The sequence below is a fragment of the Macrobrachium rosenbergii genome, chromosome 14 (assembly GCF_040412425.1).
Source record: "Macrobrachium rosenbergii isolate ZJJX-2024 chromosome 14, ASM4041242v1, whole genome shotgun sequence".
NCBI classification, from domain to species: domain Eukaryota; kingdom Metazoa; phylum Arthropoda; class Malacostraca; order Decapoda; family Palaemonidae; genus Macrobrachium; species Macrobrachium rosenbergii.
In genome coordinates, this window is record NC_089754.1 from 2,339,318 (window position 1) to 2,363,825 (window position 24,508).

General features: G+C 36.8%; 1 protein-coding gene across 6 annotated transcripts in view; it reads left to right on the top strand.

Moving 5' to 3' along the window:
* The window catches only part of LOC136845687 (toll-like receptor 4), a 285,261-nt gene that overhangs the window by 215,113 nt on the left and 45,640 nt on the right, over positions 1–24,508 (top strand). For all 6 annotated transcript variants that reach the window (XM_067115837.1, XM_067115833.1, XM_067115839.1 and 3 more), the window contains 15 exons: positions 67–196; positions 3,083–3,195; positions 4,258–4,387; positions 4,586–4,695; positions 5,747–5,807; positions 8,329–8,547; positions 10,302–10,541; positions 11,235–11,384; positions 12,270–12,460; positions 13,150–13,361; positions 13,553–13,634; positions 14,964–15,119; positions 18,596–18,734; positions 19,852–19,924; positions 20,722–20,782. In XM_067115837.1, coding sequence (XP_066971938.1) covers positions 67–196; positions 3,083–3,195; positions 4,258–4,387; positions 4,586–4,695; positions 5,747–5,807; positions 8,329–8,547; positions 10,302–10,541; positions 11,235–11,384; positions 12,270–12,460; positions 13,150–13,361; positions 13,553–13,634; positions 14,964–15,119; positions 18,596–18,734; positions 19,852–19,924; positions 20,722–20,782 — 2,067 coding nt within the window. The remainder of the gene's footprint in view (positions 1–66; positions 197–3,082; positions 3,196–4,257; positions 4,388–4,585; positions 4,696–5,746; positions 5,808–8,328; positions 8,548–10,301; positions 10,542–11,234; positions 11,385–12,269; positions 12,461–13,149; positions 13,362–13,552; positions 13,635–14,963; positions 15,120–18,595; positions 18,735–19,851; positions 19,925–20,721; positions 20,783–24,508) is intronic.

Here is a 24,508-nt window from a genome sequence, read left to right on the forward strand (position 1 = left end):
ATATATATATATATATACATACATACATATACACGTTCATAAATCATGTTTATATTACTTTTCCAGAGTATACCTCCTTTGAGATGGCTTGACCTTAGCGGCAACCCTGAACTGAATGCTCAGGTCCTTGTTAAGTTGGGAAAGCTCGAGTCCCTCAGGTATTTTTCCCTGAGGGGCACTGCTAAGAAGACGCTGCGTAAGTGACATTCAATTTCAAACTTATTTCTGAATAACCCTATATTATATATATCCATAAGAGCCCATAAATCAGGTAGCCCGCTTTCATCCACAATCAGTCAGAATCTGGTCCCCACACTCACCATTTGTCTACAAGGCTGAACTGGTCGACAGTACTCCTCATGGAGAAACAAGTCCGCAGTTATGTACAGGTACTAAAAAATATATCCCAAAGCTCTCTTTTAGGTTTTAAAAACATATCTAAAAATATAAAATATATATTTATCTTTATATTTTATATATATATATATATATATACCCATACATAACTGTGGATCTGCTTCTCCATTTCAAGACTCATGCTATTATGATATTTTTTTTAATATACCTCATCTTGATCTAGCTGAAAATACTCTCAGATCCACCTCGGTGATTTGCACTAAGACAGCCTCTGTCACCAACAGGAGGCAGCTATAAATGCCGACAAGATAAATTTGCCTTTAGAGATGATCAGTGGATTAATCGAACCTGTCAGTTATGATGAGTGTTAGCATTGTTTTTCTTACTGTATTTTCCTTTACCTCCTCTTACTTCTCCCTAATGGACACCACCATATTCTTTGGAAGCTTGAATTTCAAGTCAGTGGCCCCTTTGGTGGGCTTGTTCCATATGAATAGGTTTCATCTTCTTCTTCTTCTTCTTCTTCTTTTAACGTGCTTTTTTCCCATTTTTGTATGGGGTAAGCACGATGCCTTCGTTTGAAGGACTTGTGATTTGGCTTTGGGGTAGACCGTAGTCTCGATCGGCTGCCCTGCCTGACATCGCTTAGACCCCGGTAGCGTATGGTACGTGTATCATACCAGACCCAACGCCCTTTCTCCCAGCAGCGAGAAGTTGTTGCGCGGGTAGGTCGAGAGTTCGAGACGTGTGAGATGTTTGTTATGTTTTTAGAAGATGTTGGAGTGGCTTTGTTTTGTGTGTGTATTTAGTCTGTAACACCCATTTGCTTCTTTTTAAGCAAACCTATCCGTTGATTACATACATAATCCCGGGGTGTCTACACGGATAGCAAAGTGTCCGCCTCTCTGATCAGTCGGCTGCGGATTTGAACCCGCGTCACAGACCTCTACGAAGTCCGAAGCTGTTGCTGTAACCGACTGTGCCATCGAGGCTCCGAATAGGTTTCATCTTCTGAACAATAATAATAATAAGCAGAAGATATTATCAAGCCTCCTTACGAAGAATAATCAGTTTTATCATGTGCATAATTCTCTAAGGAGGAAGAATGTTCTCCTCTAGTTATAAAGTTCTGACCAAAAAGGTAAAGCGATCCAGGGCGATGCCAAGAGAAGACAATCACTCAACACTGTCCACAGAGGAATACTAACACGACAGGTAGACAAGGCCTCATAACTGCCACAAATGTATTCGACAGTGCAGGGGCGTCGTTTGGGGCTGGGGGCAACTGCCCCCAAGACTCAAGATCCCCCCCCCCAACCTCAACTTGCCCCCCCTCACCCCACTAAGCCCCAAAAGGTAACACCAGCTGGTTTTGCATTATTCCTACCGAAATTCAAATGTGTCATCACATTAAGTTATATCTTTCTATCTATCTATCTGTTTTGTGCGCTTCAAAAAGCACATAAGATAGCTCAAAATCAAAAAACCCAAGCAGGACTCAGGCTCGCTTCTGCTCGCCAAACCACCTTTGCCCCCCTCCCCACCCTGCCCCACACCCCGCCCCCGCCCCCATCAAAAATCTGATATGGCGCCCCTGCGACAGTGTCTAGCATAGTTGTTGATTGTGTTTCCTTGGGGTGCTGCAGATTTTGAAAAATAAACGCTCCTTGAATGTTACACCCTACCCAACACACGTTGCCTAATCACCCACATTACCGATCAGGACCATACCTCTCTGTCCAGCGGAACTGTACCCTCCTCTTGTTTATGCACACGAGTCACTGACCATTGCGATTCAGTACCTGGATTGAGTTAGACAGCTGCCAGTCTACATAAGGACTAAAGAGTAAATCATTTCTGGTCACTAGCATGACTGTGGATGTGATTTCTGTTGCCCTTGAGTTCTTTATAAACGAATTTTCCACTGGATACTCTTTAAACTACTATACTTAACCTGAATTTCCAAAAATCATTCAAAATATTTTATATACTTATGAGAAAAAAGAAAATCACTTTTGGAATGCATTAACAAACCTGCCTTACTTACTCAACCTAAATCGCAAGCAAACTTAATTGATGGCCTTTTTCGACACGACCTATCTCAATATCGAGTCATCTATAGATCAGAATGAGATTACTCTCTATCATTAATCATAGCTATTAAGCTTTTTTGCTTTTCTAGAAGTTCAAGTCCAAGTTCCGAAGTTCAAGCGAAAATGCAGTGTTCTTCTTGCATTTTGATACATTTTTATCTATTCATCTATTTGTAAATTTATTTTTTTTTTCTTTTTTAATAAGTGGGATTTCTGATTTCTGTATTTCATTTTACTTCCTCTTACGTCTTCCTAATGAACACCTTGATATTCTTTGGAAGCTTGAATTTCAAGTCAGTAGCCTCTTTGGTGGGCTTGTTCCATATGAATAGGTTTCATCTACTGAATGATAATAATAATAATAATAATAATAATAATAATAATAATAATAATAATAATAATAATAATAATAATAATAATAATAATAATAATAATAATAATAATAATTGTGGCTATTTTGATCAGCTTCCATGATGTCTTTATTTTCTTTTTCAGTGAAATATGAATCTCAGCTTATATTGTGTAGAATACCTTACAACAAATAATGTTTACTAATGAATCCATAATGATTAAATAAATGAAGCCTGCACCTCTCTCTTTCCACACTAATTGATTTCATTTTTTTTTTTCAGATGACCAACTACCAAACCTGTTACAAAACTTGCCAAATCTGGAGTACCTGGATTTGTCTTATTGTGGACTAAGACATCATCATGATAATCCAGATATTTTCTCTTCTGTTAAGGTAAAAGATCTCTTTATATCTCCTTTACTACCACAGATATTTTAGTATGAAATCTTTTTAGTCATTCAAATATCCTTATTTGCGTCATTCAAAAAAATATCAGTGAATGTTTTGATTAATGAAAAACTACCTAATGAACACTCAGTAATCATAAGTATTTACAATTTCGATTTTTTTTTTTTTTTTTGCTTCAGACAAACCTTCTTGCTAACTGCCAATTTAAAAAAAACATTCAAGTCTGTGAAAAATTAACACTCAATATTTTTCATAGGTCGTGTTGCAAATCTATGAGCTCGTTATGAATGAGATAACGGTAATTTATCAAGCAAAATAAATATATTATGATTTTAATTTTCATGTAGTCTAAATTGACATTGATGCAATCCCTTTTCATTCCTCACTGTGCGCTGCTGTTTAAATATTGGTGCTTTCATTCATATTTTCAGTATATATGTTTCCCCCTCCAGAAAAGCAATAAACTATTCCTTCTGAAGGACTTCCAAGTACTAATCCTTCCATCAGGATTAGGTTGTATCCAGGGTCGAAAGCATTTTCGTTTTTATTTCGTCAAGCGATGCGTTAAATGTCAACTACTTTCATTTTAGGTGGCCGGTATAATAAAGTCACATTAATTTACGGTGGCGACTTCAGCAATTAAAGTAATAAAACAGAAAATATTTTGGATCTTTCCTAGATCGTGGACCCCAAGAGTTTTCGGGGGTCGTTATCCAGGCCTAATATTTCTTGGGCGTCATAATCTTCATGATACTTACAGTCCTTTGTTCACGTCTTGACGGTCATCCCCAACGGACTTGTACTAAACACGCCTCAAAGGTGGCTGCATGCCGGGTTATATAAAACCCTTGGGGGGTCACATCTAGGAAAGATTAATAATGTGACTTCTTTTTCCTGTGACTTTTTTAGCTGTGACTTTTTTCTGGATTCTCATCGTAGCACCAATACATTTTTTCCACACCAAGAGATTAACAGGAGCACATTAAGAAGCGTATGTGTATTTATAATTTTCATATTGTATTGTCTTATACATAAAACTCTTCGCAGATCCTGCGTTCTTTGACAAGGCTGTACCTCGACGGCAATCCCGACTTCAACGCTCAAGTTCTTGTTAAACTCGGGACGCTGGAGTCGCTCACTCACCTCTCCATGAGGGGCACTGCTGACAAAACGCTGGGTGAGTAGAGAGGGAGGAGAAAACCTCAAAGCAGTCGCCCTATGAATCAATAGTTAGGAGAGGGTGGAAAGGAAGATGGAGGAAAGGGAATACGAACGGAGGTGCAGTAAAAGGAATGAAAGAGGCTGCAGCTAGGTATTACCTCGAGTAATGCCTACGGTCTGTCTCTCTCACCCTTGTATATATTTTTTTTTTCAGATGCAGAACTTCCAAGCCTGTTGCAAAATCTACCGAGACTGCATGATTTGGATGTGTCCGCCACTGGAATAAGCAGCCTCTTGAATCCTGAGATTTTCGCTTCCAATACGGTAGAGAGCTTTATAAATTCAGGTTTCGTTTAACTCGCATCCTTACTGTTGAGGCTCATTGGTCGTGCAAGGCTTCGTTTGACTTCCTACACAAGGCTGAATATTTTGTTCATCTTGTTTACTCATGCAGTTCTTACTTATTACAAACACGAAAAATCTTTATTTCATATCAGTGCTGTTGTCTGGAAAAGAAGTCATCTGATTTTCTCTTTCCTTTCAATTATTATTATTATTATTATTATTATTATTATTGAGAAGCCAATCCACAGGTATACTATTATTATTATTATTATTTAAAGATCAATCAATATATTGATTTATATTTTAAATATATGTATTATGTACATAACTGAAGAGGAACTTCTCCACTTTGTCTCATGCTATTATTATTATTATTATTATTATTATTATTAGTATTATTATTATTATTATTATTATTATTATTATTATTATTATTATTATTATTATTATTATTATTATTATGCTGAAGAGGAACAAGCCCACCAAAGGGGTCACTGACTTGAAATTCAGGCTTCCAAAGAATGTTATGGGAACAGAAGTAACAGGGCCCCTGACTTGAAATTCAGGCTTCCAAAGAATGTTATGGGAACAGAAGTAACAGGGCCCCTGACTTGAAATTCAGGCTTCCAAAGAATGTTATGGGAACAGAAGTAACAGGGCCCCTAACTTGAAATTCAGGCTTCCAAAGAATGTTATGGGAACAGAAGTAACAGGGCCCCTGACTTGAAATTCAGGCTTCCAAAGAATATTATGGTAACAGAAGTAACAGAAGGTAATGGGAAATACAGAAAGAGATCAGTTATTAGAAAAAAAAGATAAATTAACAAATTGGTAAATAAAAATGAAGGTAAAATATTAGAATAGTATGAGGGTAGTAAAGCATTGCATCTTCATTTGAACTTCTGAAGTTCCAAATGCACGACATCCTCTGGGTGTGAGGGATAAAGGACCTATGGAACTTTGGAGAAGTTCGACGGAGGGGCACATTGACTGCATATTGGTATTCGTTTCATAAACTTTTTCTCTACAGGAGCTGATGTACCTGAATGTCGCCAACAACGACAAACTTGACTCCGTCACCTTTCACATGGGTAAATGTTCTCAATCTTTCCTTCTTACTTCTGGGGAAGTGGGTAGGGAATGTTTGCATCCTTCAATTTACGCCAAAATATTTTTGCTCACTTAACCCTAATAAAAACTATGAGAGCTAAGGAAAACAACATATTGGAATGCAGCATTACTGACACACACACACACACATATATATGTGTGTGTGTGTGTGTATGTATGTATGTTTGTACGTATGTATATTACGCTACAGGTTCTTTCAGTCACCTTTCTTTTTACTGAAGTTTTAGCTCACTCGTATTTTGCCACTTTTTACCTGAACGAACACACTTTGTTTATTGCGAATCTGAATTAGTGTTAATACAGCAACTGAGAAAAAAACCATCTCCATATATTTAAAATAAAAGTGATGACAAGAACATGTATAGAGGATTTACCATTCACAAATAATAATACAACCACCCAAAAATAACACCTTAACATGACTGTAACATGTATAATATTATATTGTCACGATGTGTACCAAGTACTTGGTTATTACACAACTAATCACAAAATTCAAAAATATACCTCACTTCAGCCAGATACCTGAACTCTCATAACAATAAGAATTACGACTGAATACTCTAAAGGTAACAGTGATCCCTTAGAAAGCTCATTAATCACATGAAAAATCAAACTAAGTTTATCAAGACTAGTGTGAGGTATCAACAGTTAACAAGAAATATACTAGAGTAAAAGGGCATCACTCCATCAAACAACTTCAGTTGTTTCCCCGGTCTTAATTCACTTCAGCAAAACTACAGGAACAAAACATGTTTATCACTTTGCCTTATGCACACAATTAATCCTATTCACTGGTGGTCAATAAATGAAACACTGTTTTCTTAAACATTAAAAACAAAAATTTATTGTTAAACTCAAAATTTATAATCAGAATTCACAGTCTGAAAAATTTACTATTACTTGAAAACACCACAAAAATTTTATCAATTCTTGAGTTAATTTATTAAGCAAAACTAAATCATAAAGACTTTAATTCATCAAGAAATTAAATTAATCAAGTAAAATTTAATCTATCAAGAATTATTCAAGATTTGAAAAGAAAATCTTAATAAATGAAAATTAAACCAAGTATGCAATGTTAAATTATCAAGAAATATTTAAAATGTTAAGTAAATAAATGTTAAATCACCAAAATAAAAAAAACTGAAAAAACCAAGAGATTGCAAACACAAGAACACACAAAATGCACAAAAGATTTATCAGTAAAATCATTTCACTTAGGCAAAAATTCCCTAATATACCTTATTATACCATTGTAATAATAAGTAAAATTCACTTTACCTAACATAAGCTTGTGAAAACCTTTGTAAACTCTCTTGCAGCTGCTTTGATTCACAAAACACTTTTTTTATGGCAACATTACCACCAAATTTTTACACTTTCTCAATAATCAGATCTCAAAAGCTAAGATTAATACTAGTAACCACACTAACACTTTACGTTAGTAATTACTCTCTTTTGATGAAATACAGAGAGAGAGAGAGAGAGAGAGAGAGAGAGAGAGGGAATCAAACTGATCGGTCTCGAAAATCAGAATGAGCAAATCTAAGGATTCCAGTAGGAAATTAAAACAATCATATGACGTCATTAAGGCAAAATGTTCTGAACATAATCGGGACAATACATGACACAATTGATCAGGATATGTGCTCCAGTGCAATGCTTGTCCATATCTCTCAAAAGGGCCTCACACTGAGGGACCTGGGGCAACCTGAACGAACTGTAAGGTCTGTAAGGTAAGGTAAGGGCATATGTGACCAGACCCATGTATGTCACATATGGTACATTGCGAAACCTTTGTCGTCTTTTACTGAAATCTCAACACGACTCGAACAGATTGCAAGTGGGTAATTATGATTGGCATGTTTTTTAAAAACAAAACGAAAAACCCGTGTTGGTTTCAGAACAGATCAGCAATTGTTATCTCGACCTGTCGGTGCTTAATCTTAACTGGTGACAGATAGCACATCTGGTCTAAAACTCGAATCTCTCTCTCCTGCTACTGCGCGATTATCAAGAAAGACATTATTAATTCTAAATTATGCTGTTATCTAAATCATTAACTGTTTTGAGATCTGATACTACACTACATACATATGATATTTCAACAGTCATTATCATTATACATAATACATGATAAATAGAAGAGTAAATATTTCAAAATTATAGGAGGATATACATATTGTAAACACCATGAATATATATAACATATATATATGAATATATATATATATATATATATATAGAGAGAGAGAGAGAGAGAGAGAGAGAGAGAGAGAGAGAGAGAGAGAGAGAGAGAGAGAGAGGGGGAGCCCACAGATGTTCACTAGTGTCTGTATATTCTGTATTAGTATGACGATAACAACATTACAAACAAAGTTGAGTTTTTATCTATACATACAGTTCCGTGTTTTTTCTGCACAATCACTGCTTCATTTATCTCTTATAATGCCAATTCTGATTGTACGTACATTTCAGATGTCATTCACGGCCTGAAATATCTGAACCTGTCAAACTGTGTCTTGGGAAACATCAAAGTGCTCGAGGACTCAGCGGTGGGCGGCTACCCACCTCATTACTACGAGATGGGTTCCGGGAACATAGAGAAGCTCGACCTCTCAAATAATCGCCTGAAGGAAATCCCCCCTGCCCTTCTCTACGCTCTGCGTGAAGACTTCTTTACTCTCCGCATATCAGGTCAGTAGTGAATAGCTTAGAAGTGCCTTCTTGTGCTTTTGTTGACGTTTTTCCAGAAATTGAAACGGTTGCATCCGTAGCAGTGATATGGAGCTGCGAAGAAAAACAACAATGGACCTGTAAAGAAAAACAACAATGGACCAGTCAAGAAAAACAACAATGGACCAGTCAAGAAAAACAACAATGGCGTTGCAAAGAAAAGCAACAGTGGACCTGCAAAGAAAAACAACAATGGACCTGCAGAGAAACACAACAATGGACCAGTCAAGAAAAACAACAATGGACCAGTCAAGAAAAACAACAATGGCGTTGCAAAAAAAAAAAACAATGGACCAGTCAAGAAAAACAACAACGGCGTTGCAAAGAAAAGCAACAATGGACCTGCAAAGAAAAACAACAATGGACCTGCAGAGAAAAACAACAATGGACCTGCAAAGAAACACAACAATGGACCAGTCAAGAAAAACAACAATGGTATTGCAAAGAAAAACAACAATGGACCTGCAGAGAAAAACAACAATGGACCTGCAAAGAAACACAACAATGGACCAGTCAAGAAAAACAACAATGACGTTGCAAAGAAAAGCAACAATGGACCTGCAAAGAAAAGCAACAATGGACCTGCAAAGAAAAACAACAATGGACCTGCAAAGAAAAACAACAATGGACCTGCAAAGAAAAACAACAATGGACCTGCAAAGAAAAACAACAATGGACCTGCAAAGAAAAACAACAATGGACCTGCAAAGAAAAACAACAATGGACCTGCAAAGAAAAACAACAATGGACCTGTACAGAAAAACAACATTGGATCTGTAAAGAACAACAACAATGGGCCTGAAAAAAAAAAAAAAACAATGGAGCTGTAAAGGGCAACAACAATGGACTAGTAAAAAAAAAACAACAATGGACCTGAAAAGAACTTGTATAGTAATTGATGACGATGCAAAAATGGTGGCTACTGCCAGTGGGTTGCTGAGAGATCGTGTGTTGGAGTGATTCACAGCTGCGCTAAGAAGTACCAGCGAGAGAGGTTGGACGGCAAGATTGCTTGCAGTCAGCCTCGTAATAGCAGCTCACCGTATTTCCACAAACCAGCTTTACTTAGTCAAATTTCCTGCACGACATTATTTGAAATGTTTATGGCTAAGAGTGGCATGACATTTATTTCTGGTACTCTTTTCCTGTTGATAAATCATATCGGTGATTCCATGGTAGTGTTACCCATGACAAACGCGACGACCTCTCTTGACCTCTTGTGAGGACTTTTCACGGTTGACCCTCGGCTTCACGTTTGTGGTCCCTGTTTATTTCAGTTCAGTTCTAATGAGGATTGCCTGATCATTAGATGGACAGAACCTGTCAACGAGTTGGTGGAGGTATGGCTCCATTTATACTTCTTGCATTTACATTTATATATTCTTTCTTATTTCAAGGAAATTTGGATGGGGCAAGTGGTAGTTATGCCTGAAATATAAACAAGTGTATTTTATATTATATCGTCCATTTGCATTGTTAAACAGGGAGCCTACATGGCTTACCCATTTTGTTCTTCCCACGAGTAAAATTGCGTATTTCAAAAGCACAAAACCCTTGAGGGAAAATAATTTCAGTATTGTGAGTAGTAGCTATGCAAGAAAAAAATATAATGCCAAGTACGACTGAGGGAAAATAATATAACTGTAACGAGAGGTAATAAATGTGAGAGAGATATTAATCCAACTACGGCTGAGAGTATTTCTTTCCTCTCTCAGGAAACGACTTTGGAGAAGCCAGTCAAAACTGCCAAACGTATTACCTGTGGCGCTTTCTCCAGTCGCTGCCTGCCGATGCCAGGGGAGCTCCAGCATTTTCTGCCTCTCGTGTAAAAGTTTTCGGGAAGGAAGAGGTGCGTTTCAGAGAGAAAGACGCCCTGTTCAACTGCCAATGGAATTCCTGTCCGGGAGGATGCCAGTGCGACAGTAAGAAAAAGATCGTTGACTGCAGAAATTTAGGTAAGTCAGGTTTTCATAGTTGGGGGAAAGCAGCCGTTTTCTATTTCTTTTTATTGGCTTTTACAAACGTATGATTATCTTTATCAAGTCAGAAACATGGCATTTCCTGAATATGGTTTTGGCAAATTTTTGTGTCTTGCAGTGAGACCAAAGAGAAAATAGCTTATTAGAATCTCGGCATCATCTGTTTGATATAACTAAACATACTCGCAGATATAAATCGGCAACTAGTTTTGTTAAGATAAACCTTATTGTATTATACCAAAACAGACTTTTCGTAGTTCACATAACAGGCTTTCAATCCATCAATGATTAATTTTCATGTAATGAAGCAAGTTAAAGTTACATTTGAACAAATTGAGAAGCTTTGCACTTGACCTGAATATAATGAATAACATCTAAGGTACTAACCCTGTCAAAATGTGATTAGGTTTTGACAAATGATTTTTCTAAGCATTTATTATTCAGATCCCTAAAATTCTGACTGCCTGAATATAATGAATAACATGTAGGGTACCAGCCCTGTCAAAATGTGATTAGGTTTTGACAAATGATTTCTCTAAGCATTGATTATTCAGATCCCTAAAATTCTGACTGCTCTTAATGCCAGACAGTGATTCCATACAATCAGCTATAATCATTGTACGTTTGTGTGTCCTGATTATGTCATAACGAAAGTGTTCACTCATTTAGGTCTCAGAAGTGTACCTCTGGTGGCGCCCTCTTCAGCTGAGGTTCTCCTTATACAAAACAACAGCTTGAGGACCCTTGAAGGAATCGAATCTCCAGCCTGGTGCAACCTCAGAGTTCTTAACGCCGGTTACAATAACCTCACTCGAATCTGTAAGTTACATCTGTGTTTCATTAGCTGAAGGTTTCTCAGTATCGCTCTTTTTATTTTGTTATTTTTTTTTTATATTTTCGACCCTACGAATTCTGCGCGGCGCTGGTCCTGCTTTCAGATCTAGGAGGACTTTCCTTGGTTTGGGTTTCAGTCATCGATTACTGTCGAAAGTCATATTGGACTTAGCTTCATTGGAGTTTACAGGGAGGAGTTCTTTGTCAAAAGTCGTAGAATTTAACACTGATATGTTACAGGGTTAATTATCAGGTTTAGTTTCTCGCAGTGTTTTCGTAAGTGGAGTCCATAAATCTATTCCTGACTCATTCTTGTATTCGATAAAAGATGTGATCTACTTTCCACGAACGTTACAAGTTCAGTCGGAAGATCAACAGCCTTATTGTAAGTTCACTTCCTTCCCAACCAATTTCAGACGTCCAGCAAACGAATTTGGAGATATGAATTGCTTATTAAAAAAAAAAAAAGTTAATTTGAAAGAGCACGAAAAAACCGTTAGTGTAAAACCACTGCCCTCTGTACCCCACTAATGTCAAATGAATATTTGTTGCAGGGTTAAAGTGCAGAAATATATTTGCAAATTGGTTTCCACTAACTTTAAGGCATATTTGCATTACTTCCGTAGTTATTGCACAGTCTTGGTTCCTCTGCGTCGTAGTTACAAGCTATGATTGAGAAATCGTCAGGCTGACAGTTTGCAGTGTGGGAGAATGGGACGAACGTTACATTCCCTTATAAAAGAATTTGGTGATCATTCGAAAGTAACAGAAGATACTGGGAAATGCAAGGGAGATCAATAATTAGACAACAGATGAATGCTCCTTATAAATAACTGACGATATTTTATCATTCTCGTGAAACCTCAACAGTTCCTGAGCGTGAAATGCGCGGAAACTGCAGTTGTGAGACGAGGGAATCTCACAGGTTCGAACAGCGGACCTGTTTCCCTCAGAATTTGGAGGAACTGATCTTGAACGACAACATCATTCTGAGAAACCACACAGAATATGACTGCTCGCTCCTTTCGCCTCTGCGCGGGCTCGACCTGTCAGGAAATCAGGTAAAATTCGTCCCCGTTTCGACGAACTGGCGTACCCCACCCGCCCTTTTTTTTTTTTTTTTTTTTTTTTTTTTTTTTTTTTGAGTTTTCCAGTCAAAGTGTGTCAGTTTTTGATACTCTATATCATATCAAAATTTCAGCTGTCTGCGTTATCAGATTTTCCGACAAAATGTCCTCAAAAGATAGGCAATTATCTCTGAATAATGTCAAAATCTTTGCAGCCTCTTTTCTCAGAATCGGGAAAAAATGGCTTACGCCGGTTCGTCAAACTAGGGACGAATTGTGTGTTATTTTGTTGGTGTTCTTATTATTAAATGAGGATATACAGGTTAAACCCTTGCGAATAATATTTATGTATTATTTACTTGTCTAAGGACTGTAATGACTTAGTTCAGCAACGGACACAGAAAATAAGTGATCAAGAAAATTACGGAGTTCTCCTCATGAATTTTGTTTATCAAGAGACATTTAGCTGACCCACGAAGCCACTGTATCTTCCTGCACCCATGAGCTCCTCAAGTATACGGATTCGAATACAAACTAGATTTATCTAACATTCCTTAGTTGAATTGTAGAAATGTTTTTCCTAACACAGTCATTGTCAAGAATGGATAATTGGCAAATGCAGTTACAGTTTTTATGGAACTTGAATCTTGCGACATTTATACTTAATAATATTTCCGTTTCAGATCAAACATTTGGTACCAATCTGTGACGGATTCCTGGAACGTCTTAAAACCCCAAACCTCGCATACAATGAGATCGAAGTCATTACAGATTACAGTATATCTCATTATCCGAGACTCAAAACACTGGTTATCTCCAAAGGAACTAAACCATGGCTAAGTGAAAATTCCTTCGAGAGCATTACTACTTTATATCGTACTGGAGCAACCCCCAAGTGAGTGAAGAATTGGTTTTTATAAGCCTCCTCTCTTGTGTTCATTCTTAGCTTAAGTATTTAGGTCATTTTGATGCGTGAGAATGTGCGCACGATTTAGAAGGCTTTTGCAGGCGCCAATGCTTGAGTTTTGAAATAACTGAAATAATTATAGAATGGCATTCTACCACCTACTTTATCCTTCTCTTTAGTACAGCCACCACTTCTTCCACCAGCACCTCTGCCTCCTCCACCACACAGATCACCCCAGCTTCCAAAGGCCTGGAAGAGACCGTAAGACATTTTTGCAAGGTTGTTCAGAGGAAAGAACTTGATAATATTTCAAGATGATTTAATCAATAAATATGAAATGAGTGTAGAGGGAAATCTTGGATTGTTATTAAAGTTAAACTGGGAAACCATTAAAAGATATTTCTTTATTTCTTACTGTTATCAAACATATACTGGCAACACTTTGAAAGATAATTACTTATTTGTTTATTTATTTATTTATTTATTTTATTTATTTATTTATTTATTTATTTTATTTATTTATTTATTTATTTATTCATTTATTTTATTTATTTATTTATTTATTCATTTATTTATTTATTTAAAAGGGTACCTGAAATGCTTTTGTTGCACTTTTGTTTCTACGTATCATTGCTTATTCCATTTTGCTGGGTCCCTTGCAAAATGAATTCAGGACCAGGAACCAAATGCGTATTTTTAAAAGGGATCTTGAATCTGAATGATCACAGGGATCTTTTCCAATTCAGTGTGGAATCAGGTTTACATTCTTACAGAAACATCATGCAATCAAAAGTATTATGTTAGTCCATTTTTAAGTGGACGTCAATTAGCTATTTTTTTTATAATTCAAGACAGTAAATATTATTTCTGGTTCAGTTGTATGGCATGCTTAACTTGACTAGCAGCGCTCCCAGACCACACTCATATCTTAGAGCAAAATTTACACCTTAAATGCCCCAAGCCCATTGGTACAAAGTACCCTACGGTCTCCTGAGCATCTGATGAGAAAGCAAAACAAAACATGATGCCATAAGTCAGTGATGTGAGATTCAAACTATCCTGGTGTTTAAAATTTGCCGAAAGACTAATCATTATCATAGGTGTTGAGAGTTAGCATTAAGAACTACTTTTGATCACTAAATAGTGATGAATCCGATATACCATAAGGAGCCATCTATTTGAGGAGTGAGGAATGTTAATAAATGTCATTTAAATATTATCATTGATATCATTATCGTTCAGAAGACGAACCCTATTCACATGGAACAAGCCACCGGGGGGGGGGGCGGTCATTCACTTGAAATTCAAGCTTCCAAATAATTATTATTTGGAAGCTAAAGTGGGTAATGGGAAATGCAGAAAGAGGACATCAGTTATTAGGAAAACATAAATTAACAAAGAAATAAATAAATAAATAAATAAATAAATGTAAGTAAAATTTTTAAATACAAACGGAACTGTATTAGGGTAGTAATGCATTGTATCTTCGCTTGAACTTCCGCCTCATTTTATGGTATATAGGGACGATGCATTTCATTTATATTTCTGTTGTATATCTGAAAACCTCTCCTTTTTTTTTTTTTATTCCAGTCGCAAATTCAGTCGCAAATTCAAAATGTCATGGCATTTACGGGGTTTATATGCCTCGTCATCTTATGTGCATTGACTGGCTACATCAGCTGCTGTAAAAATCTGCCCGCGAGGGTCAAAAGGAGTTTTGGACCAACATCAACTGTCTCCAGCAAGGTACAAAATAAGATATTGTGACTTGTATAAAGCAATGTTCGAGGGAAGACTTAGAGGTTTACAAAATCGTGAGCTGAGTAATAACATTCGTGGAGAAGAAGGTGAAATAGGATTTTTGTTATGGAGTGGATTCATAATGCATGTTTTTGTAACGGAATCTTTTTTTTTTTTTATTTTGATGTACATTTGAATATGGCAAAGACTTTTGAATAGATAGATTATACTGTATATATATATATATATATATATATATATATATATATATATATATATATATTATATATATTATATAATATATATATATATATATATATATATATATATATATATATATATATATATATATATATATATATATATATATATATATATATATATATATATATATATATATATATATATATATATATATATATATATATATATATATATATATATATATATATATATATATATATATATATATATATATATATATATATATATATATATATATATATATATATATATATATATATATATATATATATATATATATATATATATATATATATTTATTCACGCGTATTGGCTTTGCACCGGAGATACGTTCTTACCTGAGTTACAGCTACATCCAATAGATGGCCAACACTCACGAACAAGAGTGAAATGATGTCTAAAAGTTAGCTTAATTTGGGATTTTGAGAGAGAGACAATGCCCTCATTAATTGACTACAATTACATCAGATCAGAAGAATAACGTAAGGGAGCTCTAAGCACGGGCTCCGTGGCACCCTCTTACGTTAAATGACGAGGCAGTGGTGCCACTAACTAAAATGATGCTCTAAGAAACGTCTTAGGAAAATATGTGAATGATATAAAATGAACTCATGTAAATTATTATATCTTGAGGAGTCTTCAATCGTTGAGACTGGATGAAAAGGACATCGTGGATGCAACTGGTAACACACCTTAACACACAGATTTCTGCAATGGCGAGAATCAAATGATCACTTCAAATGTTGCAACAACAGGGCAATGTGAATTGATTTGCTGAAGGGAGAGAAAGGACTCATTCAAGGTAAATATGATGCAAGCTAAATTTAACTTGCAGGAAATGCAACACAGTTGATGTTAACACAATTGCAAGACCTTTAAGGGTGCTTCAGGGAAAAGGATAAGCAGTGAGAAAAACAGTGAAAGACTATATGCCCTTAACTTCCAACATCTGCATGGATTCCGGAGATAGCTGTCTCGAATGCACACTGTTGGAGAGTCACAACTGACTTGGATTCAGCACGGGCAATGCAGCAGTCGGCTGTCGGTCATATAGGGAAAAGAGTCTTCTGGAATGGATGGGGTGAGAACGGCTTACAGCTGCTTGACTGGTCACGACTGTGCCTCGATACTGACTGCCTCACAGTCCTCTCTCTGACCCTTTTTGCGGGGAAAATGCGACTTGTTCCTTGGTGTCCGCTGGACCTCAGAAACCGGGCAAATTTCGCCCGATCTGCTTTGATGCAGATCAGATGTTTTCCCAGTCATACCTGCGGAAGGAAAGACAATATGCAGAGAAAGTGGGCAGGAAAATAGACACAATAGAGGGTCACTGAGAGAGAGAGAGGGGTCGAGGCTTGACAAAAGGCATATCAAATTTGGAATTTCCTGGGCTTGGCTGTGAAAGTCCTTCCTTTACTGTCTGGGTGGTCCAGACATTCTCCAAAGCTCTGTGGTTGTTGAGATGCAATTTTTTAAAATGCAGAGGCTGTATAAGAGTATTTTGAAATAGATACTCATAGCAATATATATATATATATTGTCTTTGACGACTTTAACGAACTATGTGCTGGCCTGCGAGAGGCACTTCCGCTGCAGGTTCGGTTGTGTCGACGCTGTAGGTTTACAAGGTTAGATACAGCGAGGTATCTGACTCATGCATTTGTGCTTTCCTGACCATGATCAGGATTTAAGTGCATGGAGACAGTGTGAGTGCGTATGTGTGTGTCACTCTCTAATGGTATAGTATCAGAGGAACAGACGCTTCCAGGGAAATTTCATTTTGTGATCGGGTCTGATTTGTTAGTGGTGCAGTGTTGAAGGACCACCAATGGAAAATCTATTATTTGACGCCATAAAAGTGAGTACCATAACCCATGAACACTTATATCCTTTCCAGACATTATGTGGAAATACCCAGTTGTGCTACAGTGAAATTCCTCTGTCTCCATTATGCATTTTCCTGTCCTGTTCTCCATTGTACATTTTTCCGTTTTGAATATTGATGTAATTTAACACCATTTCAGGTTTTAATATATGATATGTTTCTTTTAAAAGGAATTCTGGGTTCTTCCTGTGAGGACGAATATTTTGGAAGTGGTGTTTATTCTTTTACATACTATATGACATTTATTGTGGTCTAGAATAATTAAGATCTTTGCACTTTGTTTGATGACCAGGGAATTAGTCACTAGCATTGGTTGGTCTAGAATCATTAATCTGAATATTTGTGAATCAGAATTTCCTCCAGTGATGATTTCCATTTATAGGGGGTGGAATTCGTCCCATTTCATGATCGTAGCTTCTGCTGAATTTCTTTCATTAAACTTGCAAATAAAGTCTAGTTTTGTATGTCAGTGTTTAATTCCAGTAGGCCTTTGTTTAAAGATAGGTTTAGTGAGAGGGGTCGACGAGGGAGAAGGAATCTGCTGACCCAGGAGGGGCCACCGCTACCAGAGAATCTTAGGAAAGTAAGATGATTGATTCTGTTCTTAAAAACAGACACAGCAATAGAATATGACCCTATTTGACCTGGGGATAGGGTCATTAATATATATATTATATATATATATATATAAATATATATATATATATATATATATATATATATATGTGTGTGTGTGTGTGTGTGTGTGTGTGTGTGTGTGTGTGTTAATGACCCTATCCCCAGGTCAAATAGGGTCATATTCTATTGCTGTATCTGTTTTTAAGAACAGAATCAATCATCTTACGTTCCTAAGATATATATATATATATATATATATATATATATATATATATATATATATATATATATATATATATATATATATATATATATATATATATATATATATATATATATATATATATATATATATATATATATATATATATATATATATATATATATATATATATATATATGTATATATTATATATATATATATATATATGTATATATATATATAGATATACATACACATGTACCTGTATACTGTATATATGTATAGTCTTTCTTAAATTCTGTTTCACTTTTTCCTTTGACATGAATCTGCTCTAACAAATTTTACATATATGACCCTCCTGATATATGGACGCTCAGGTGCCATAATCCTCAGATGACTAATGCTGTTTATCTGACGGCAATGGCTTGACATAAGGTTTAAGAGACAGGAACAGTCTCCGTTACATTTGTTTGTGGATATGCTGAGTCTCTCATTTTCCTCCGTTCTTTGCAGAAGAAGTACGACTGTTTCGTCGTCTGTTCTTCTCGTGACTTCAGAGAAGTAAGGGAGGCGCTGATAGTTCCCTTAACTCAGAGAGGGTATTCGATTGCCTGGCACGACAATGCTTTTGTTCCCGGGGACTGGATTATGCGTAAGTTCCAGCGAAGTGACTTATAAGATGAAATTCGTTGCAGAAGAAACAAACTCACTCTCACTCACTCACTCATTCGGCTCTCGAGCCTCTTGGTAACCCATGGCCACTTGCACCAGACCTCTCCACATTCCCCTATTGAGTGCTGCATCTCTTCAGAATTCCCAGGATCATCCACTGCCAATTGTCTTAGATCTCTTGATTAACACATCATCTTTCCATCTCATCCTCTGTCTCCCCAGCGATCTTCTCCCTTCTATTGATCCCTCCATCACCACTTTGGGCATTCTGCCCTCTTCCGGTCTAACCACATGCCCAGCCCAACGCATCATCTGCGATCTTTTACAGCCAGTTATTGGCGTTTGTCAGGTTAAATCTCTTACTGAAAACGCATCATCTGCGATCTTTTATAGCCAGTTATTATTAGCGTTTGTCTGGTTAAATCATCATCATCTGCGATCTTTTATAGCCAGTTATTATTAGCGTTTGTCTGGTTAAATCTCTTACTGAAAACGCATCATCTGCGATCTTTTATAGCCAGTTATTATTAGCGTTTGTCTGGTTAAATCTCTTACTGAAAAAAAAACTATTTAGAAACGTGTCACATTTACAATGAGTTAAACTTAAAAACTAACCAGATTTGGATACTGAACTAGTCTGCCACGTAATTATATTATCCCACTGCATTTTTATTTGCGTATGGAGGGTAATCATTTTTTGCACGAATGAAAGCCTATCGTCTGAAAGTGGGCTTTACTCTGAAGGTGACTTTTATCACAGAAATTAATTTCGAGTTACTTTTCATTTCCTACAATGACTTCCATGTATAATCTTATTCGTTCAGATTCCTTCCTACAGCCAAGTAGGAGACAGCATGCTGTACATCCCTACTACTTAAAAAAGAGACCTATTCTGCTAAGATAATTCTCTCTCTCTCTCTCTCTCTCTCTCTCTCTCTCTCTCTCTCTCTCTCTCTCTCTCTCACACACACACACACACACACACACACACACACAAAGTAAGAGTGAAGTAAGACACCTTAATTGGCAAGCATATATTAATGCTATCAGTTCTTTACAGAGATTGTGAGATCTAATGATATATTTCCATTATACAGAAAACGTCGAGAGAGCTGTGCAGAATTCCTCCCGGATGCTCGTTTTTGGCACTGAGAATTTGGTTAGCAGCAGGTATGTGGTTAAAATTGGCAATATTTGTTTTATTCTTATAAAAAAAACATTTTTTTAATAGGGATTACCTCGTGATTTATCCATATTACTGAAATCAACATGAAACTTAATAAGTAATTGTAATAGCCACAATGCCCTCTTAGCATCTCGAATAATTCACTCTTTTTGGATATGCTTGTCACTACAAAGCCTTAGATCCAAGTGCAAGAAATATGGAGTAATTATGATGTCCGTTAGCGGGAAGTGAACCCGCGTCCCATAATCAGAACGAGGTCATGTTGCCGACCTCACAATGAGAAGGCCAGGTCGGCAAGACGACCTCGTCATAATTATGGGACTTGGGTTCTATTCCCGCTGCCGGCCATCATAATTGCTTCATATTTCTTGCACTTGGATCTAAGGCTTTGTAGTGACAAACGTATCCAAAAAGCGTGAAGAATTCGAGAAGCTAAGAGGGCATTGTGGCTATTACAACTACATACTTCTTTGGTAAAAACTGACCAGTAGATTCTATATATACTTAATGATATATTTAGTCTTAAAGAAATATATTTTCTGTAATGTACTTCTAGCTGTCACCTAGATAATTTTAATTGGCTGGATATGTTATACTTGCTAAATGCTAAATTTGAATTAATTTAGCAGTTGGTCCCTATACATTATCGTCGACAAGTAATTGTTATGCTTTTCCACAAAACCACCTGGTTATTTTATGTTTTAATTCTTATAAACAACCTTACAAAACATACATCCGTGAGTTTTTAACAAGATGATCTTTCTGTGGCTTCATCCGACAGGTGGGGTTTGCACGAAATTAGAAGAGGTCGCCATGAAGAATTTGTCAACAATGAATTTAAGGTCAGTCAATTTCCTCTCCACACATCCCGCAGCGGGTTACTGCCGTCAGTGCATATCCTATGTTCCTTCCTCCATCTGACTTTCCTCAACACACTCCTGATAGTTGATTCATAGTGCAACTGCAAAAGGTTTTCATCCTCATACACCTTTCAAACCTTTTTACTCTCACTTTCTCCTACTGTTACACCTTTCAGACCTTTTTACTCTCACCTTCTGCTTCTGTTACACCTTTCAAAACTTTTTGCCTTCAATTTCTCCTCCTGTTACACCTTTCAAACCTTTTTACTCTCACTCTCTCATCCTGTTACTCCTTTCAAACCTATCTACTCTCGGTTTCTCCTCCTGTTACACCTTTCAAACCTTTTTAAACCTTAGTTACTCCTCCTGTTACACCTTTCAAATCGTTTTACTCTCACTTTCTCCTCCTGTTACACCTTTCAAATCTTTTTACTCTCACTTTCTCTTCCTGTTACACATTTCAAATCTTTTTACTCTCACTTTTTCCTCCTGTTACACCTTTCAAACCTTTTTACTCTTAGCTTTCTCCTCCTGTTACATCTTTCAAACCGTTTTACTCTCACTTTCTCCTCCTGTTACACCTTTCAAACCTTTTTACTCTCACTTTTTCCTCCTGTTACACCTTTTACACCTTTTTAATCTCACTTTCTCCTCCTGTTACACCTTTCAACCCTTTTACTCACTTTCTCCTCCTGTTACACCTTTCAAACCTTTTACTCTCACTTTCTCCCCTGTTGCACCTTTCAAACCTTTTTACTCTCACTTTCTCCTCCTGTTACACCTTTCAACCCTTTTTACTCTCACTTTCTCCTCCTGTTACACCTTTCAAACCTTTTTACTCTCACTTTCTCCCCCTGTTGCACCTATCAAACCTTTTTACTCTCACTTTCTCCTCCTGTTACACCTTTCAAACCTTTTTACTCTCACTTTCTCCTCCTGTTACACCTTTCAAACCTTTTTACTCTCACTTTCTCCTGTTACACCTTTCAAACCTTTTTACTCTCACTTTCTCCTCATGTTACACCTTTCAGATCTGTTTACTCTCACTTTCTCCTCCTGTTTACACCTTTCAAACCTTTTTACTCTCACTTTCTCCTCCTGTTACACCTTTCAACCCTTTTTACTCTCACTTTCTCCTCCTGTTACACCTTTCAAACCTTTTTACTCTCACTTTCTCCCCCTGTTGCACCTTTCAAACCTTTTTACTCTCACTTTCTCTTCCTGTTACACCTTTCAAATCTTTTTACTCTCACTTTTTCCTCCTGTTACACCTTTCAAACCTTTTTACTCTTAGCTTTCTCCTCCTGTTACATCTTTCAAACCCTTTTACTCTCACTTTCTCCTCCTGTTACACCTTTCAAACCTTTTTACTCTCACTTTTTCCTCCTGTTACACCTTTTACACCTTTTTACTCTCACTTTCTCCTCCTGTTACACCTTTCAACCCTTTTTACTCTCACTTTCTCCTCCTGTTACACCTTTCAAACCTTTTTACTCTCACTTTCTCCCCCTGTTGCACCTTTCAAACCTTTTTACTCTCACTTTCTCCTCCTGTTACACCTTTCAACCCTTTTTACTCTCACTTTCTCCTCCTGTTACACCTTTCAAACCTTTTTACTCTCACTTTCTCCCCCTGTTGCACCTTTCAAACCTTTTTACTCTCACTTTCTCCCCCTGTTGCACCTTTCAAACCTTTTTACTCTCACTTTCTCCCCCTGTTGCACCTTTCAAACCTTTTTACTCTCACTTTCTCCCCTGTTGCACCTTTCAAACCTTTTACTCTCACTTTCTCCTCCTGTTACACCTTTCAAACCTTTTACTCTCACTTTCTCCCCTGATGCACCTTTCAAACCTTTTACTCTCACTTTCTCCTCCTGTTACACCTTTCAAACCTTTTACTCTCACTTTCTCCTCCTGTTACACCTTTCAAACCTTTTACTCTCACTTTCTCCTCCTGTTACACCTTTCAAACCTTTTTACTCTCACTTTCTCCTCCTGTTACACCTTTCAAACCTTTTTACTCTCACTTTCTCCTCCTGTTACACCTTTCAAACCTTTTACTCTCACTTTCTCCTCCTGTTACACCTTTCAAACCTTTTTACTCTCACTTTCTCCTCCTGTTACACCTTTCAAACCTTTTTACTCTCACTTTCTCCCCTGTTACACCTTTCAAACCTTTTTACTCTAACTTTCTCCTGCTGTTACACCTTTCAAACCTTTTACTCTCACTTTCTCCTCCTGTTACACCTTTTTTTACTCTCACTTTCTCCTGTTACACCTTTCAAACCTTTTACTCTCACTTTCTCCTCATGTTACACCTTTCAAATCTGTTTACTCTCACTTTCTCCTCCTGTTACACCTTTCAAACCTTTTTACTCTCACTTTCTCCTGTTACACCTTTCAAACCTTTTTACTCTCACTTTCTCCTCATGTTACACCTTTCAACCCTTTTTACTCTCACTTTCTCCTCCTGTTACACCTTTCAAACCTTTTTACTCTCACTTTCTCCTGATACACCTTTCAAACCTTTTTACTCTCACTTTCTCCTCCTGTTACACCTTTCAAATCTGTTTACTCTCACTTTCTCCTCCTGTTACACCTTTCAAACCTTTTTACTCTCACTTTCTCCTGTTACACCTTTCAAACCTTTTTACTCTCACTTTCTCCTCCTGTTACACCTTTCAACCCTTTTACTCTCACTTTCTCCTCCTGTTACACCTTTCAAACCTTTTTACTCTCACTTTCTCCTCCTGTTACACCTTTCAAACCTTTTTACTCTCACTTTCTCCTCCTGTTACACCTTTCAAACCTTTTTACTCTCACTTTCTCCTCCTGTTACACCTTTCAAACCTTTTTACTCTCACTTTCTCCTCCTGTTACACTTTCAAACCTTTTTACTCTCACTTTCTCCTGATACACCTTTCAAACCTTTTTACTCTCACTTTCTCCTCATGTTACACCTTTCAAATCTGTTTACTCTCACTTTCTCCTCCTGTTTACACCTTTCAAACCTTTTTACTCTCACTTTCTCCTGTTACACCTTTCAAACCTTTTTACTCTCACTTTCTCCTCCTGTTAAACCTTTCAACCCTTTTTACTCTCACTTTCTCCTCCTGTTACACCTTTCAAACCTTTTTACTCTCACTTTCTCCTCCTGTTGCCCCTTTCAAACCTTTTTACTCTCACTTTCTCCTCCTGTTACATCTTTCAAACTATTTTACTCTCACTTTCTCCTGATACACCTTTCAAACCTTTTTACTCTCACTTTCTCCTGATACACCTTTCAAACCTTTTTACTCTCACTTTCTCCTCCTGTTGCCCCTTTCAAACCTTTTTACTCTCAATTTCTCCTCCTGTTACACCTTTCAAACTATTTTACTCTCACTTTCTCCTGATACACCTTTCAAACCTTTTTACTCTCACTTTCTCCTGATACACCTTTCAAACCTTTTTACTCTCACTTTCTCCTCATGTTACACCTTTCAAATCTGTTTACTCTCACTTTCTCCTCCTGTTACACCTTTCAAACCTTTTTACTCTCACTTTCTCCTGTTACACCTTTCAAACCTTTTTACTCTCACTTTCTCCTCATGTTACACCTTTCAAATCTGTTTACTCTCACTCTCTCCTCCTGTTACACCTTTCAAACTATTTTACTCTCACTTTCTCCTGATACACCTTTCAAACCTTTTTACTCTCACTTTCTCCT